Source organism: Monomorium pharaonis, chromosome 11 (genome assembly GCF_013373865.1).
Source record: "Monomorium pharaonis isolate MP-MQ-018 chromosome 11, ASM1337386v2, whole genome shotgun sequence".
NCBI lineage: Eukaryota > Metazoa > Arthropoda > Insecta > Hymenoptera > Formicidae > Monomorium > Monomorium pharaonis.
This window is the reverse complement of record NC_050477.1, coordinates 15,763,406-15,782,894: the sequence shown is the minus strand read 5'-3', so window position 1 is coordinate 15,782,894 and position 19,489 is coordinate 15,763,406. Positions and strand designations below refer to the sequence as shown.

General features: G+C 31.4%; 3 protein-coding genes across 4 annotated transcripts; 2 read left to right on the top strand and 1 right to left on the bottom strand.

Annotated features, from left to right (window-relative positions):
- Positions 1-522: 522 nt before the first annotated feature.
- LOC105835983 (endocuticle structural glycoprotein SgAbd-2) lies at positions 523-3,417 on the top strand. Its single transcript, XM_036293849.1, has 4 exons — positions 523-681; positions 1,303-1,448; positions 1,919-2,066; positions 2,906-3,417. Exons 1-4 carry the CDS (start codon positions 538-540, stop codon positions 3,152-3,154), a joined length of 687 nt encoding a protein of 228 aa, XP_036149742.1. The 5' UTR covers positions 523-537; the 3' UTR covers positions 3,155-3,417.
- A 5,544-nt stretch (positions 3,418-8,961) lies between these two features.
- Positions 8,962-10,969, top strand: LOC105833630 (26S proteasome regulatory subunit 7). Its single transcript, XM_012675491.3, has 6 exons — positions 8,962-9,164; positions 9,245-9,282; positions 9,400-9,882; positions 9,957-10,121; positions 10,210-10,376; positions 10,443-10,969. The coding sequence occupies exons 1-6, from the start codon at positions 9,092-9,094 to the stop codon at positions 10,819-10,821; spliced, it is 1,305 nt and encodes a 434-aa protein (XP_012530945.1). The 5' UTR covers positions 8,962-9,091; the 3' UTR covers positions 10,822-10,969.
- LOC105833629 (cytochrome P450 302a1, mitochondrial) lies at positions 10,821-14,958 on the bottom strand. Of its 2 annotated transcripts, XM_012675490.3 has the most exons (8): positions 14,227-14,958; positions 13,495-13,735; positions 13,175-13,350; positions 12,868-13,072; positions 11,922-12,072; positions 11,536-11,784; positions 11,214-11,429; positions 10,821-11,130 (listed from the first exon to the last, which is right to left on the bottom strand). In XM_012675490.3, the coding sequence occupies exons 1-8, from the start codon at positions 14,402-14,404 to the stop codon at positions 11,017-11,019; spliced, it is 1,530 nt and encodes a 509-aa protein (XP_012530944.1). In that variant the 5' UTR covers positions 14,405-14,958; the 3' UTR covers positions 10,821-11,016. The 2 variants fall into 2 exon arrangements, with proteins under 2 accessions (XP_012530944.1, XP_036149637.1); XM_036293744.1 differs by having other exon boundaries at positions 10,821-11,429; positions 14,227-14,957.
- Positions 14,959-19,489: the final 4,531 nt, after the last annotated feature.

Here is a 19,489-nt window from a genome sequence, read left to right as displayed (position 1 = left end):
TATAGGAAAAAGAACGCTGGGAGATTCTTCTCAAAGAGTCGACTATAAAAAAAAACTACTCGTTTAACAAACTATTTAAACAGCCGTTAACAAGCGAGAAGTAACCTTCATCGACACGCAAAGAATGCGCAAAGCACGAAGCTACATATTTATCACCCAATATCATCGCGTTACATACAATGACACCCACAGTGTCGTCTCTCGCAGCGGCAGCGAATACGTTAACGAATGACTTTATTAAGCTGAAACAGTAGCCGGCGTAGGCAATCGCGAATATGTGCGTGCGTGCGTGCGTGCGTGTGTGTGTGTGTGTGGCAGCGATTAATTGGCTTGGTGAATTGAATTCGCGCGAGTGATCCGGCGCGGTGGCTGCTAGATGGCTCGGACGCCGTGCATGCACTCGTTTGGGGTTGCGAGGTGGGGCGGGGATGTGAGGGCGACGAGGGATCCTCGACGGAAGAGAATGCTCCTCTCGCGACAACGGGCGAGCGAGCGAGCGAGCGAGCGAGCGAGCGATTCCACGCAGAAATCGGGAGAATGGGAAGGGAAGATCCTCTTGGGCGTCTTCATATAAATGACGGCGGTGCTCGCGGCACGGGATCACAGATTCGATCTCGTTCAAATCGACAAAGCCGTACACAACCGCCGACAATCGTCGTTGTCGTCGTCATGCAGTATCTAGTGAGTGATCTGTCTTTTCGAGACCGTCGGCGATTTTCTGGATATCGATTGTTCTCCTTCCGCGATCGCGCCCGCTTTTTTGTGTTCGCCTCTTCTTTTTGTTTCCTTCTTTTTTTTTTTACATTCGTCGGTGAACGTGGCCGATGATCGGTGAACTTCTCGGTGGACAAAAAAAAGAAACGTCTTTCTATATACTGAATCGCCATTTCGATAGCGATAAATTTCGCAGTTTGTGGTAATTTACGTGGGATGATGACGCAGACCGCGATGGGACAAGCATTACAATTGATAAGTCTTTAAATAATGGGTTTCTTTGGACAAATGTTGAAAAATGTGAAAAACGAATCGCAAGTTTTTGAAGTTGTAAAGTTCAAAAATTAGAATCATATCTATCACCTCAATATACTTCAATCTTTAGTTTACTAATATACAAATATATTAGTGAGACGTGTAAAAATTATTTTTATATTTATAAAATAAATATTGTAAATAATTTATATGTAAATATAAAATGTTAAGTTTATAAATAAAAATGTAAAGTAAATATTAAATATAAATCTATTTTCTCAAATATTCTTGCGTGTTGGTTCGTTGGGTAAAAATATCAGTATATGATTACAGATCTTGGCTTTTGCCGTCTTCGGCTGCGTCTTTGGACAATTCGGGTCGTATCGTGGTTTTCCCAGCCAAAATGCATACAGACCAACCCCGAGGCCTTATCAGCCGCAACCACAGCCGCAGCCACAACCGCAATATAATCAATACACGTATGAAATCTATTTACGATAAAAACTAAAGATTTAATCCCTTAACAATAACTTTACTGAAACATTGATTGACATATATTATTATATATAAGTATTCACTACGGATTTACAGTAAATTAAATAACATCAAAAATAATATATTTATATATAAAAGTACTTTTAAAATTAAATTTATAGGATAAAACATAAATGTCTTGTTGTATAACCGTAAAAGGATTGAGTTTAAAATAAATAACTATATAGATGGTAAATTTTAGAACGATATATATTTTTTTCAAAAATATTGTGAAAATTACAATTGTGTATAAATCTGTTTTTTAATATTATTTTTTTTACTATTACTTTTGTTTTTTAGTTAATTTAACATTGGAATAAGCGTAATTAGAAACACAAGTCTATAACATCTTTTGTGTTATGTAAATGAATCGTTTAGAATTCAAAGTTGCATAAAATGATTTCGATTGTCGTAGATCTCCCGCAAAGCCGTTCATAGGTATTCGAAGCCAACACAAGGATACATCACCAGACGGATCTTACGAATTCGGCTATGAAACCGAGAACGGAATTTCAGTTTCTGAAAGAGGATATCCTCAAGTTGGACCTCAGGGTCAAACAGAGGTAAAACAATTTGTTTGTATTCAAAAAGCTACATATGAGAAGAAATTTATTTCTTCAATTTTACGAAGTCAAGTTTATTAAAAATTAAAATAATGATGTAATTAAAATTTTTCACATACTCACAAATTATTTTTTAATTTTAATTAATTATTAATATGTCATCATTAATTACTGAACATATTTATATTACGTGCTACACTTTTACAATATAAAATAACGTTAAAAAGTAATATAAAATAACATTTAATTAAATTTAGTGTTATTAGTACTCTGTAAAGACTTCAAATTTATATTTATATAAAAAACTTATATGAAAATTTATAATCTCAGAAAAACTGACTTTTTGAAGAAATTGTAAATTTAATAAAAATTTTTCCGTTAAATTTCTATGATTTGTATATCGCAGATGTGACGGATGTTACCTCATCTAATAGACGTAATAGAAAAATTACGAATGCGTATTATGTAACATATGCAAATATCATTTCTTCATACTATAATTTCAATCAAATCTCATTTCCTTTCCTCTTCAATGGTTAATTGCCTTTGTTTATTACTTATTCTAAATAATTATTTAGTGTGTTATCAGTAATTTTATTTTTTATTTTTATTTTTTTTACTTCTTATTTTTAATTAAAGAATTTTTTTATTAATGCAGCGTTCGAATCCAGTTTTTCGAGAATTTGAGGAAATTAAACAATTTTCTCAAGTTTATAGAAAATTTCAGTCAAAATACCAACTCGTCAAAATCCATTTTGTCAATTATATTTAATCAGAACGTAAAAAAATTTTTCTCAAATTTAATTATCGCATCTATTTCTTAATCTCAATTCCTACAGGTGGTCCAGGGCAGTTTTTCGTATCATGCACCCGACGGAACCCCCATCACCATCCAATATACGGCCGATGAGAATGGTTTTCGTGCTGAGGGTGCCCATATTCCCACGCCGCCCCCCATTCCGGAAGCCATCAGAAGAGCGCTTGCGGCGAATCCGCCCGGGCCCGATGACGAGAAGTACGATCGGCAACCCTTCCAGCAGAGATTCGGCGGATCGACGTACAGTCCATTTCAGACCAGGAGATTCTAGTTTCACCATATGATTCGTAAAATCCTCCGCGATGCACCGATGACCAGCAGCACAATCCAGCGAATCCGCTGGAGGGAGGCTCGGCTAGATATCGATCCATGTGACGGCTTTGAGTCATTTTTTTCCCTCCTCAGCCTCTAATGCGAAGTGATACGTGTACATAGAACACAGTATGGTGAATAACAAAACAATATCGATCCCTACATAAGATCCCTGTATAACTTGCCGTTACGCAATAAATCAATATATATTGTTTCTACTTATTCTCGAATTAATTTCTCGCCCTTCCTCTCCGTTAAATTCGTGTTGACATTGAAAAGAATGTTGATTTATTGTTGTTTAGTTGCACGCCTGTCTTTATTTTTCTACTGAATGTGTGAATCCTTATGATAGGTTTTATGTGCAATCTGTGAAAAGTTGCTCGTCATTAGATTAGATCGCGCGCTTAACTGTTATTTAAATATTTCGTGAGAAGAGTGGCACCGCGAATGCTTTGCATTTCTAACGGATTTTCTTATGGCGAGTTGCATGCATCCATTCGTACCGCGTTCCCACGAAAAATGGCGGATGACGTGGAATAATAATGAGATTGTGGTTCCAGCGAAGGGAAGATACGTTTAATGTCAATCTCCACCCACGTTGGCCAGTGATGACATATTGCGCAAATTTTCGCGTTCACGGATTAAAGCGAGGTCACGTTGCAGGGTGACTCGGAATTCACCGGGTCGTGGTTCAATTTAAAGGATTGACAGTTTCAAAGTCGCTTTTCGTCTGCCTGACCTGACACAGTGACATACATCGACGGCGAGAAAATGCCAGTTTTGCAGACACGTAACGCCGCTGTAACGTTGTTGCATCATCTTGCGCGAGGAACGTGCGAGCATTTATTCGTACTCGCGCGGCTGCTCGTCTATCATTTGCCGCAAAACTTGTGGGATCTAATAAACGTAATAAGCCGTAACGTGCGATTACTTTTAAAGAAAATGCTACCGCTTAATTTATTTATATATACTTTACAAAGTCGCGCGCTGTAGAAAAGAAGCGCATAATCGCGTTTTATTAATAAACGCGAAAATATTTCGCTGAAAAGATCACTCTATCTCGACTGCTCCTCTGCGAGATCGCGATAACGCTTATCGTAATTAAATATAATTATAGTGTTGCGATGAGCGGCGAGACGTCGTAAAATTTACCGTTAACTTGTATCTCGAGGAATGGAATGATGCACGAGAAGCGTAAATTTTCGCGATTACCTTTATGATCGCGAGTGAAGGTAGTGTGTGAAGTTCAACTTTGCCGGCTATTTAAAAATCCGCAGCGAAATCAGCTGAAACGTTTGAACCTTTCACGACGCGCATACAGTCTTCATACTCATGTTCTTAAGTATTTAAGGCGATGCTGCCTCTCAAACTTGATCGGGGTCGATAATGTAGAATCATTCGTGCACATCATTAATGAGATTTCGTATATATTTCTTTTATAGATTTGAAAATTCTTTTCCTGAATTAAAGTACACATATTAATATCCTTCTGTGAATTGGACTTTATATCAAAAACAAAAAAAAATGTTTTTTTTTATTGCTCTACTTATCGACTTTTTACGCGTATATAACCTAAATTTTCGTTTTGCAATTTCATCTCAATTAGGCACTAAAATCTAATTTTCGAAACTCGATACTGTTTGTTCTTATCGTCTACTAGTTTCTAAATACGAATTTCATAAGTACAAACTGTAGATCTTTTATATTAAGCAAACATTGTTACGATGTGACAGCAAATTAACAATTTTTTCCTATTTTTGGTAGAAACTCCACTCCACAGACTGGTAGCAATGTGTATTCTTTTATTCTGGAGAAGGATTTCCAAATCTATAAAAGAAATAAAAAGATATTGCGAAACAAAAATTACTATCTTTTTGTCGGTAAAACAGACAACTCCAGCATCCCTTTAATATTCTCGTTTTCTAGTTTCAAATTTGTGACCCGAAAATTAATATCGTTTACAGAAAATAACATATATATGCTAATAAGGGAACCTTGCAAACCCGAAGATTCCAATTTTAATAAAACTGGGCATAAATGTAGAGGGGGTAAATACATGAATTTAGAAATTTTCCGTTTAGGTTCAAAAACAGTTTGAAGGGGTGAAACAACTCTCTATCAAAGGTTGAAACATTTTTGCCTTTTTTCGATACATCTTGTAAAATATCAAAATATCAAAAAATGTTTTATACAAAAGTTCTACCGCTAATCAATACCTCTATTTAATTAATGCTATTCATTTATTTTCAGAAATTGTTTAAATAGTTTGAAGGGATAAAACCACCCCTTCCAAAGTAAAGACATTCTTTTCTTGATATCTCGTAAACTAAATAAAATATTAAAAAATGTGTTACACAAGTTATACAGTATAAATACCTTTATTTAACTATGCTATTAATTAAAAAAAAATTTTTTTTAAATTTTGTCTCCACTACAATCATTCTCTCTAAGTTTCCCAATGCTAACAAGTCGTAATCAAAAATAGAAAAGTAAATGTTACTCTAGGATGCTTGCCAGAAGCATTTTACATGCATCCTACAGGATTTTATTATATGTTATTATTATATGTTAAACTTTTTATTAATAACAAATTAACGTGTTATAAATTTTTTTGCAATATGTTGCAAAGGTATGATTTAGAAAACCGGTCATCTAAATTGTATTTCCTTTGAAAGTATTGAATTTATGAATAAAAATAATTAAAAATATAATATTAACGAAAGAATTATTCAATTAATTCCTATTTTTATCATTTACTTCAACATAAGTTTCAAATATTTAACAACGGTAACAAATTTTAACAGTCCTTTTGTCAAGAGACTTGAGTTTTGATCGTATAAATTGAAAATAAAAACCACTATAGTACTGGTTATGTCACGTAGACTAAAAAATGAGAGTGTGTGAATATATAAACTTGTGTTTCTAAATCACACTGGTACGACAGGAATGCTTGTAGTAGTACGATTGGATAATTAGAAGAAAACTTAATAGATTTTATAAAAATATCCATGTAATGGATTTTACTCTTTATAATAATTGTAAATGAGCACATATATGCTATAAATATAAATTATTTTACAATAAAAATTCTGTTTTTGGAAGCATACACAAAACAAGATATAACTTGTTAAGTTTTTGTCTGTTACTTATTTCTCACTTACTTTATATTTTATTAAATATTAAAAATGTTGGTTACATTAAATAAAATTATAAAATATGGAAAAGGTACGATTTAGGTGACCGATATGGATTCAGCAGCTCTTTTATACAATATGTTTTAATATATCTATTTTATATATGTATTTTCATTTTTCTGTAAAACAGATAAAGAGATATGAAACTGAAGATATTGTATATTTATATTTATTTATATATTCTGTGCCATAAAAAATGTTTTTAATAAGAAAAATTAGAATTTAATCCATATTCCGTCAATTTTTCAAAGAAAAGATTCGCATATTAATTTTTGCTCCTCAATAAAAAAACCTGGTAAAAATTGAATTCATCAAAAATAATTCATAGCGTAAAAGACTCGCGATAACGAGGCTACAGGTACCCTGACCTCTCTAATATGCAACGAAAGGATAAGAGCGCATACGATTGAAGTTCGCGTGCACCACGCCTGCAGAGTGCAGCCAGCACTTATGCGAAGTTGCGAAGGTGCATTCATTGCATAGTGAACATATGGATTCGTCACGATGATAAATTCACAAAAATTAAAATTTTTGTAAATAAATATGCTCAAATAAGGTTTATATTTCTTTATCATGCGTTATTGCTTCACCACCGAAAACTTTCCTCTTTTAAATTTCTACTTCTTCTGTGCTCTACTTTTTAAAGACTATAAAAACTAACGTTTTCTAAATTTTTATTCAATTTTTTAAACGCTAACAAAAAATTTTTTTAGTGGTACAAAGTATATAAAAAAAAGGAAGAAAGAAGAGAAAAAAAGAAGACGTTGCGCGTCGAAATGTGCAAATGCACCTCAAATGAATCATAGCGAGCGATCAGGGTGGGGCACAGCGTACAGGTGAAAGTGTTGTACGCACATCTCGGCTTCTCTTTCGTTACTTTGCATTCTTCCACGCATCATCCCGGTCAAGGACCGTCCGCCCGGCGCATACGGCGCGACTTGGGCGGTACGTTCTGCACTTCCTTCGAAAGGTTCGATCGGTCTGATCGTCGCGCGAGACACAGAAGTGCGCGCGCGCGCGCGCGCGCGTGTGTGTGTGTGTGTGTGTGTGTGTGTGTGAGAGAGAGACAGAAAGAGAAAGGAACGGAAAAAGCAAATAAATGAGTAAAAAGTGAGAAAATCACACTCCGAGTTTATAAATATGTATGATGAACTGTATAATCCTCGTTAACAACTAATTTAACTTTTTTAATGTGTTTGACAGCAATTATATTACGAAACGCGAATTTCAGACCACAAATCTTATCAGGTAATTTTTATAAACTTTTTTGTCATTGAAATCGAATCCCCACCAGTGAAATTATTCTATTATATTATACTTCTAAAAAAAATGAACTTAAAAATGCAGCAAATGACATTTTTGATACTTTTGAAATAATTTAAAAATATAACATAATAAAGCAATTAATTTTTTTAATAATAAAAAATCTATATAAAATAAATTACTCGATTTGGTTGATTTAAAAAAAGTTTAAATTTATTGAACAGTAAAACATTGATTTAAGTAGTTGCATATCATTATTATTTATCATTTGGAATAATTTTTATATTATTAGTTGTCTTTATCTCAAATTATAAATTATCTTAATAACATTTTTTCTTAGAATTTACTTACATAAATTTTTAGAATTTCTATGTAAATAGAATTTTTCACAATTCCTACATAATTCATAACTTTTTAAAAAGTCAAATTTTCTTATATAAATTAGGACACTTTCCTTAGAAATATTAAGAGAAAAATATACATTATTTCAAAAATTCTTCATGTACGTGTATTTTAGTTCCAAATATTCCAATATATTCCATAATTTTCCATTTTTTTATAATTAAAAAAAACTTAAAAATTGAAGATATTTGTCAAAATATCTATAAATTTTGTTTACTGAATTTTAATATTGGCAGTATTAAATTTATTAGCCAGTGAATATAATATTATTTATTTTAAATATTTAATTAATAATAGTATTTTCAACAATAAAAAATAATTAATTAAACATCAGCCAATTTAATGCTACCAGTAATAAATTTCTGTAAAGATTAAAATATGAAAAAATTTGTTTAATATTATAAGAAATGGAATTTCTTATTTATCAATTTTTTTAATTTCTGAAATTTGAAGAATTGATAAATTAGTTAATAATAAATTAAACAAAACGCGTGTATACATCGTCAAAAATAGTATATCTATGAAAAATTAAATTATCTTGAGAAACAGTTCATAAAGAAAAACAGAATTCTACATACCTCTACGATCTCGCGAAGTCACGAAACACACCGCGGAGAATTTAACGTTCTTTTCAGCAGCAATAATATCACTCAGGCAGCAGTATATTAAAATAATATCATTTGATATGCATGCAGATTTGAAAAAAATCTTAAAATGACATGTTAACCATGTACGTACAAAATGGCACGCTCATTTTGTTTTATTTTCTTCTTTTTTATGTTTCGAGCGTCATCTTTGGAACATAGAGATAATTATGAATCAGCAATTTTTTTATCGTTTTACCGTTTGTTGAAAAAATAGATCTTAATCTCATTCCATTTTTAATAGATGTCGCTTCGATCGTCCATTGCTAATTTCGCTTGTAATCAGGAGAGACGTAACCTCGAAGTTTGTCCGAAGATCAGGACATTTAACTTCGTAAATAACGAACTTAAAAGGCGTGTATAATAAACAGGACGATTTAATAAAGATTGAAAATGCCGGATCATTTAGGAGAAGATATGCGAAAGGTAAAGAACGAAGAGGAAAAGGAAGAAAAGGAGATAAAATGTGAGTACTATTTGCGATTCTCTTTGTTGTCGGTTTTGTCACAATTCCTATTTTCTAAAAGTTATTTTCTGAATTTTTAGCACTGGATGAAGGCGACATCGCTTTGCTGAAGACTTACGTGAGTCAATTACTGTCACATTGTTGTTGAAATAGAAATTTGAGATTTAGATACAGGGATGATGTTTATTTGCCATAATAACTGTCTTGAATTCGTATAAATTTTTGTTTTAATTAGGGCCAAGGGCAATATACGAAGAGCATTAAAACTGTTGAGGAGGATATCCAAACGATTATTAAGCGTGTGAACGAGTTAACTGGCATTAAAGAGTCTGATACTGGCCTGGCACCACCGGCATTATGGGACTTGGCGGCCGACAAACAGACTCTGCAAAACGAACAACCTCTGCAAGTAGCACGCTGCACCAAAATTATAAACGCGGACTCCGATGATCCTAAGTACATAATAAACGTGAAGCAGTTTGCGAAGTTTGTAGTTGACCTGGCAGATTCCGTAGCGCCAACAGACATAGAGGAAGGTATGAGGGTAGGAGTGGATCGTAACAAATATCAAATTCATATTCCACTGCCATCCAAAATTGATCCTACTGTAACAATGATGCAAGTGGAAGAGAAGCCTGATGTTACTTACAGTGATGTAGGTGGCTGCAAGGAGCAAATCGAGAAATTGAGAGAAGTTGTCGAGACGCCACTGTTACATGTTTGTTCACAGTTGTATTATATTATAGCGATGTTAGCAAAGTGCAGAAAAATATAGCATAGAATTAATTACAGCCGGAGAAGTTTGTCAATCTGGGTATTGAGCCACCAAAAGGTGTTTTGTTATTTGGACCTCCAGGTACAGGAAAGACTTTGTGTGCCAGAGCAGTAGCAAACAGGACAGACGCCTGTTTCATTCGTGTAATTGGTTCAGAATTAGTCCAGAAGTATGTTGGAGAGGTACGTTAGGTATTATATAAAAGAGTTATATATCACGAAATTACAGGATAACATTTATATTGATAACATGTACAATTCCATTCACTAGGGCGCTAGAATGGTAAGAGAATTATTCGAGATGGCGCGAAGTAAAAAAGCTTGTTTAATCTTTTTCGACGAAATTGACGCTATTGGTGGTGCCCGTTTTGACGACGGCGCCGGCGGCGATAATGAAGTACAGCGTACCATGCTGGAATTAATAAATCAACTAGACGGGTAAGTTGACTGTTCTTAAATAGTCTAATTATTTTAGAACTTATCCGCAAACTTCAACTTTATTAGATTCGACCCGCGAGGTAATATAAAGGTTCTAATGGCGACAAATAGACCAGATACGTTAGATCCTGCGCTGATGCGACCTGGTCGTCTGGACAGAAAAATAGAATTTGGGTTGCCGGATCTCGAGGGACGCACGCATATTTTTAAAATTCACGCGCGGTCGATGAGTGTCGAGAGGGACATCAGATTTGAGTTGCTTGCTCGTCTGTGTCCTAACAGCACAGGTGCTGAAATACGATCTGTTTGCACTGAAGCGGGCATGTTCGCGATCCGTGCGCGGCGCAAGGTTGCCACGGAAAAAGACTTCCTCGAAGCGGTTAATAAGGTTATCAAGTCGTATGCCAAGTTCTCAGCAACGCCAAAATACATGACTTACAATTAGAACGCATCTGCATTTAATTTTTGTGTTCGATGAGTTATCAGCACGATACATTAATCTTATAATTATTTTTATTACCGTATCTATTGAATCGATCACAAGATACAATTTTGTCCTCAAGTAGAATATATAATAAACGTTGTTTTCTCAACTTTTTTGAAAGTTCTTTGTTCTTGTAATTCCAATCACTCGGTTTTTCTATGTATGCAGTTTTTCGAATTTTAATTTAATAGGCGCATCAGGTTTGTTGATGAGTAATGAAATTGAATCAAGAGACTCTCCACACCATGTAAATTGCAAATTTCTGCAGAGCTGTAAAGAATTAAAACATTATGCGACCGTACATTAGGATATATTTTTAATAATATATAGTATTTAAAGTTTAAAATACGTACTCGTAATAAGACAACTTGCATATTTTGTTCTGCGAATCGTCTTGCAATGCATGATCGCGGGCCATGGCCAAAAGGCAATACAGTATATGGATTAAGAGAATTTTTTCTCCGGTTGTCATTACTATCGCGTAACCATCTCTCCGGTTTAAATAAATTTGGTTCGTCGAAATATTCAGGGAGTCGACAGATCACTTGATTTTGTGTGACAACCACAGTCTGAAATATTTCAAGAGAAATGTAAAAACAAATTTTTTTTTAACACGCTTCTTATAGCACTTCATTTTAAATTATTTATTTATCAATAAAAATATATATAAATTACTCCTTCGGGAACGCGATATCCGTTTAGAACTATGTCAGTTTGTAGGATACGACCTATTCCTATGGAAATAGGATTTAGTCTAAAACTTTCTTTTATTACAGCCTTGGTGTAAGTCGCATTTTTTAAAGTCTCGGGCGTTATCGGGGACATAGAATCCGTTAACAAAGCCATAGCCTCTGATCTTAGTTTTTCTTGAATAGTTGTATTTTGTGCAAGATGATACAAGGCGAATGACGTGCTGTATGTCGTCTAAAATAATATGAAATTTGTATTTTTCTCTCATTGATTTTCTTGTTTGGTTGTGATAGGTATGTTTAATCGCAAACTAATTAACTCAATTTTGTGTAAAATGTAAAATTAATACTTTAAATCCACTAAGAACTTACAGTATCTATTCCAGCAAGCAGCATATCACACGCCATACCTACAATATCTTTAATATCTAAAGCCTCATTTTTTAAATATTCCCCAAGAAGGGATTGTTTCCGACGTATCAATGCATCTTGATTTTGCTGAGTAACCATTTCCAGGGCTACTCTGAGATATTAAAAAAGATAAATTACAGAATTATGTAAATTATAAAGAAAAACCGAGATTTATGATGATTTTTTAAATGAAAAATTTTTGTGATGTAAAAAAGGCCATAATTTAAAAGAATGTAAATTTAAACAAATGTATAATTTTTAGTTTCTTTACTTATTAACTAATTTTTAAATCTTATTCTAATAGAACTCTATCAATTCTCTAATACAGAATTGATATGTAAAAAAATGATTTAAATGAACAATTATTATATATAAATAAATAGTGGTGATATTTTCTTCATGTATTTTATTTATCACACAAAAGCAATTTCAATTTGTTGTCTTTTTATACAAAAAATGTTCAATATATGTATAGGTTTGTATAGATATCTATATATATTTCATTTTTTTAATATTATAAAACTTACTAAGTCGTGAATTTTATAAAAATAAAATTTGAACGTTATTTGTAATATGTAAAAATTGATTATTTTATTAAAATAATCTCTTTTTCCTTTTGTTTTATAATTCATTACTTTCTACGCCACAAAAATTTAACTGAATATTTATTAATGTTTGTGTACAATATGGTATCATTGATAAAATTTCCACTTTAAATGATATTCGTTATATAATTATTATGTGCTAATCACTTGCTTAACTATTGATGTTAAGACAAAAAGTATTGTAAACTTTGTTAATATTGTAAATTTTGCTTATTTGAAATGATCATATTGTTTATTCAATTATTTAAGGTCACAATTAATGTTTGTCTTTATTAATGAATAATTCATAATTGCGTACTCACTCTTCCATGTAATTCTGCGCTTTGCGTAATTTTCGATATAACGGTGTTTCGAAAAATTGCCAAAACATCGGGCCATTGTCTAATTTCAAAATCACACTGTTTGTCATAAGTGCTGCCTTGATTAGCCTTGAACTTCGAGAATGCGGATGTTTTTCTTCCTCCGATAGACTTCGCATCTTTACATCGAAAGCCACGAGACAAGTCACTGAAAATTTATGGATTCAACAACACTTTATCAAAGTTATGAATATCTTTCACTAAAACTGGTAATGCTAATTAGTAGAACATTTTGTCCGGACGTTATTACATTCAAGGAAGAGACGTGACAATAAAGGTAGGAAATCGCCAGGTTTCTCGCGTGAGCAGATTTGCACGAACTCCTGGACAACTACGTCGGTATCCTCGAGGTAATCAATAATGTTGCGAGGTTTGCTAAGGACCTTTTGGAATTCACGGCGTAGTCTCCACCACTCGGTGCCATTTCTAAATAAAAAATATATTAATGTCCTTCCATTAATCTTTGTTCTTAAATTCTACTTTATTCTAATCCTGTCACTGGAATGCGAGGCGATTTTATTGATTATATCATAATTTATCTATATGAAATGTTGTGAGAACGATTCTTACGTGGGTAAAAGACCTCCGGTATTGTAGACGTTACTTCTGTCTTTTCGATACTTGAGGAGAGCCAAGTGTGATCTTCTCTTAGGATGCAGACCTGCCTCAGCTTTAAAAATTTCCGCGATATCTTCTGGTCGGAATATCCACACCACTGATTGACCTGGTACTATTTCCTCACGTACTAGTGGTCCATAACGCTTTAGTTTTAATAAACCGTTTGTGTGCAGCTTCGTGAATTTGTATTCACCTATATAATCAACATATATTTGATTAATCTATTTACGAAAAACAAAGATATTTTATATATATAATAACTTGATTTAAAAAAAATTGAAATATGCAAAACATAGAAGGAGAATGTAGATCGTAGAGATATAAGAATAGAGCGTGTGAGTTGTATATTAATTAGCATATAAGTGGCTGCGATAAAGAGATAGAAAGAGAAAGCTAGACTTTAAAGGCTCCTCTCTGTCTTTGTCTTTAAAAGTATTCTTACATATGCGCGATTGAACAAAGATGGAGATCTTTAATCGGCTCTCTTTTCTATTCCTCTTTCTCGCTTTTCCGGCTCTCTTACACACTCTATTCTTGTATCTTTATGATTCGGATTCTATTCCTAATTCAATGAAAAAAGAACACGAAGAAAACATTTAAAAATAAATATTAAGTTTATAATAATAAGAAATATAATAATAAACCTTTTTAATTAATTTGTTGAAATATATGTATTATACTTACCAATGAAAGGTAGATATTTATACAATGTTCCAATAATGGGTAAGGACCTTGGTCCTGGAATGTTTTCGAAAGGCTTGGGTTCAATATCAACAACGTGACACGGATTAATCGAGCACGATCGAGCACATATTTTCAGTATTATTTCTTTTTTTCCACATAATTTCACTCGTGAGTACATGATGATATTTATACTGTGTTTTACATGTATTATATATTTTTTGTATTACAGTTTTATCATTGAATTATAGTTTTTACAGAAGAGCACCGTAAATACTGCAGCAGAGAAACAGGTTTTCGGATCAGTGCAGCCTGTTTGAGATCTCGATCGATATTAAACCTGAACCGCGTTCTCTCTGTTCGCCGTCTTCTTACACCTAGTCGTTTGATATTCTCGTTCTGAATCATTGGCATAAATTTGATGCTAGGCAGATAACGTTCAGACATCGCTTCATAATATTGTCTTTAAGGAAACATGAGCATGAGCTGACGAATGTCATTGACTGTTGTTTCTTTGACCTCATATTTCAGCGTTTAATACAAATTATTTGCTCTATATAATTTAAAATGTCGCTAATGTAAAGAACTACACGAATAACTTCGTAAGAGATGATGAAAGAAGATATAAATTATGAAATATACTTACACGTAGAATTAAATGCAGAATAATATATATTTTTAAACTCTGTTTTATATATTGCATAAAAATATTTTAAATCTTAAAAATAAATATATTTTAAATCTTAAAAAAGTGATAAAACTCTGAAAATTTAGAATTTTATTTCTATTTTGATAGTTTAAAAAATGTTTAAAAATATTTTAATTTAATTTAAAAATTTTATGTTCAACTATTACAATTATATTATATATAATAACAATAGATCGGGAGGTAGTCCTCAAACAAAGTCTCCTTTAACACTCAGACCGAATCTATTGTGCCTATCATATTGTATATAAGTTACGTGAAATTTTACTAAATTAAAGAATACATTTTGCTCGTTTTTTTAAACAAGGGAACCTCGCAAACCCGAAAATTCTGATTTTAATGAAACTTGGCATAAATGTAGAAGGGGTAAATACATGAATTTAGAAATTTTTAATTGCTTATAAACGGTTTAAAGGATTGAAACCATCCTTAAAAAATTGAGAGTTTTTACCTTTTCTCGATATATCTCATAAACTAAACAAAATATCAAAAAATGTTTTATACAAAAGTTTTACAGCATAAATACTTCTATTTATCTTTAATTATGCTGTTTATTTTTTGAAAATAAAATTTTTTTTTAAATTTACTCTTTATTACCTTCCCTATGTTGAATATTTATTGCATCAAAATTTCAATTTCAGTGAAATTCGGCACAAATGTAGAGGGGGGCAATACACGAATTTAGACAATTTTTAATGGTGCTCAAAAATGGTTTAAAGGGTTAAAATCACCCTTCAAAGGTTGAGACAGTTTTGTCTTTTTTCGATATATCTCGTAAACTTAACAAATCATAAAAAAATGTTTTATACAAAGTTGTACAGTATAAATACCTCCATTTAATTACACTGTTTATTAATCTTTAGAGGGCCAAAAAAGCCAATGTATTGGCTCTAACTAAAAATCATTTTCTCATAGATATAAGACATATACAAGCACTCTAGCATACATGAACACACATTTATACACGCAGCACACTCTTATACACACACATACGTGCAAATACATACACGCATATGCACATTCATAGGCAGAAATTATAGAAGAGTTTGTACAGATCGATTATGCTCGTTCGATAATGTGCGCTGTTTTAAGCTCTATCGTACAAAGGATACATTACCATAAAAAATGCATGCTTTATAAATATATAAAATAAATTAAAAATAATTATCCAAAAAAACTTGAAAAATTTTTAGTAACAAAAAAATTTTACAAAATTTAGAAAATTAAAAAAAATTTTTAAACAAAAACAGAAACCTACAAAAAAAGAAAAAAAAGTTACATGAACTCTCTACGTCCACGTCATTAGCTCCGGGTAATGCTAAAGGAGAGTTGTGATATTTGAATTTTTTACTTTTTTGGGGACAATAATAAAGTTAGAAATGAAAATTTTCGAAAATTGACTTTACCGTTGTATTCAGCGATCCAAAAAACCCTTATATAAGCCTTATTTGCAAAATTTAAAATTTAAAATTTCTTCCTTACCTTAGCGGGCCGGAAAGCCACTATAGTGGTTCAATCCATGATCGGAACTTTGTATATAATAAACTCATGATATAAGAAAAATTTGGGTCATTTTTAAAGGGAGTTTTAAGATTTCAAATCCCGGCCCTCTAAGGGTTAAAAAAATTTTTTTAAATAAAATTTTTCTAATTAAAAAATTTTCAATAAAATTGATTTTTATGTATCTAGCATTTATAAAGTAATATCTTATACTACGTATCGGCCTTTTTTCCCACTTTTCCAATATTTCAGGGTTTTTCTTTTCTTATAGTTACTATTTAAAATTTTATTTTCTGGTTCACAATTATTCTCATTATCAGGTTCATAATTATTATTATTATTTTCTACAAATTCTTCTTCTTTATCTGTTACAAATTCTATGTCAGGTAAATCCACTTCCCAATAATTTTGAAATTCCAAAGCAGTAGCAGTTTGTATAACAAATGCTACATTATTTGTTATAATATTCTGTATCACTTTATATAATTGTATTTCTCTTCCATTTATAGGCGTTGGGAAAATATGTGTAATTTGAAATAAAACAATTAAACATATTAAGAACATTTGCAATATTTATGTGTAACATTATGCTTTGTTTGATTAAAAATTTACACAATTTAACAGAATAATCAATCATGTTAGACGTCACTTGATACTGATGTGAAAATGACGCGTATCATCATTAATAAAGATATAAAACTTTTATTAATACGTGATTTCTATTTCATGTATGATGCATACCATGACACGACGAATATAAAACATGAATGTGAAATGTGACATAAGACAGAATGAACATTGTGTGAAAACAACGTTACTAATATTACGCAACTGTCACATAAAAAATAATACATATAGGAATAAGGAATGCAGTTAATATAATAGTATTATAACATAGAATAGATAATATACACATAGATGATATAAATAATAGTATACGATAATATAATTACTTTATAAATGCTAGATACATAAAAGTCAATTTTATTAAATATTTTTTTAATAAAAAAATGTTTTTAATTAAATTTTTTTTTCGAAAAATGAACGGCGTAGTTAAACGAAGGTATTTATACTGAAATATTTTGTATACAACATTTTTTGATGTTTTGTTAAGTTTACGAGATATATTGAAAAAAGGCAAAAATGTGTCTCAACTTTTGAAGGGTGGTTTTAACCCTCTAAACCATTTTTGAGTATTATTTAAAATTTTCTAAATTTGTGTATTGTCCCCCTTTATATTTATGTTGAATTTCACTGAAATTGAAATTTTGATGCAATAAATATTCAACATAGGGAAGATATAAAGGTTAAATTTGTTAAAGGTAAAAAAAAAATTTTTTCAAAAAATAAACAGCATATATGCATAAAAATTATGGTTTTTTCCATTTATTTTTGTAAATAATGGGAATTCTAGGAAATTTGTGATAAAAATTGTAGATCTCATCAAAATACACATTTTATGTCCCATTAGTTTTTGCCATAAAGATAATAGTTTTTGAGAAAAATAACGTTAAATGTTCAAAACTTCATAAATGCTTACTCAAACTACCCCAAAAAATAAAATATTGAAGAGGGTAATAAAGATGGTGAATGGACCCCACTACTTGTGGAAAGTTGCAAACTCATGTAATACAGTACAAGCGCAGACATCGTTTCGCTCTGTAAGCAGGAGGGAGGTGAGGATGCACCTCGCTACGCGTGAAAAGTCGCAAACCTATGTGGTATAGTACACGGAAAAAAATTTGGAACTAAAAAAGTCAAAAATTTTGTGTTTTCTGAATTTCAAACATGGTTGAACTTTTTTGCATTAAAAATTGGGTTTGTTTTATTGAAAATTTGGTGCTATAGCTACTCAAGGTACTCAAGTAATCTCGAAACCGAGAAATTACTAAAGACTAAAGACCGAGCTCCGGCGCTTCCAAGTTTATACTAGGGCTGCGTTCCGATATTCAGTACTGAAAATCTATAGTTTATGTCACATACACTGTAGAATTTCAGTACTATTAGTGAATATCGCAACGTAGCCTAGTACTGTCCATCGATGCTTGGAATACTGGGGAATCGTCGCTGCAGTGCGATTTGTCTCAAACTTGAAACTCATGAGTTCCAAGCTTCTACGCGTTGTAGTTCACAGATACCTTATTTTATTTAAGTAAATGTTTCTTTAAATTTAATAAATAATTTTGAGGAATTATTTATTTTTTATAAGTAATCTATTTATTATTTGTATAATTTTAGAAAAGTAAATTTAAACAAATATTTTCTAAAACATAAATAAATAATATAGAAAACCGTTATAAGAGCCGAAGCTGGTTGGTTTTGCTTATAAAATCTTTTTAATAATTAATTAATATTACAAATTGTATCACAGACGTTCGGCCATTGGTTTTGGCCATCTTCAGTGTGGCATTATGTGATGTAAAGTTACAACGTAGTTTAATTCAATGAGTACAAAAGTCCGGTAACATTGTGCTTATTCATTCTCTCTAGAATTAGATGTACGGTTGTTTTTTATTACACGCAGATTATTAAACGGAAACTAGTTTCAATACATTAAAAAATAATCGGAAAGATTGCTTACTTTTTAGACTAAATTTAATATTTTTGTCGTCAAAGTTTACCTTGGTAACAGTTATCCCGATCAAAAATTTTTCATGTAAAAATATATAAAAATCTGTAGAATTATGTATCAAAAATGTCCATGCAAAATTTTATATTGTATATTTTTATATAATTTTACATAATTTTATATACTTTTATATAATTCTGATATAATTCTATAAATTTATACATACTTTTACATGAAACATTTTTTATTGAGAAAGAATTATTCATATGTAATTATATATAATTAAATATAATTATGTATAATTATATGTAATTATCTATAATTGTAAATAAGCAATTTTTTCCCGGCAAAAATTTTTTTATACAAGAGTATGTATAAATCTATAAAATTATATCAAAATTATATAAAATTACATAAAAATATGTAAAATTAAATAAAAATGTACAATGTAAAATTTTGCATGGACATTTTTGATACATAATTCTACAGAT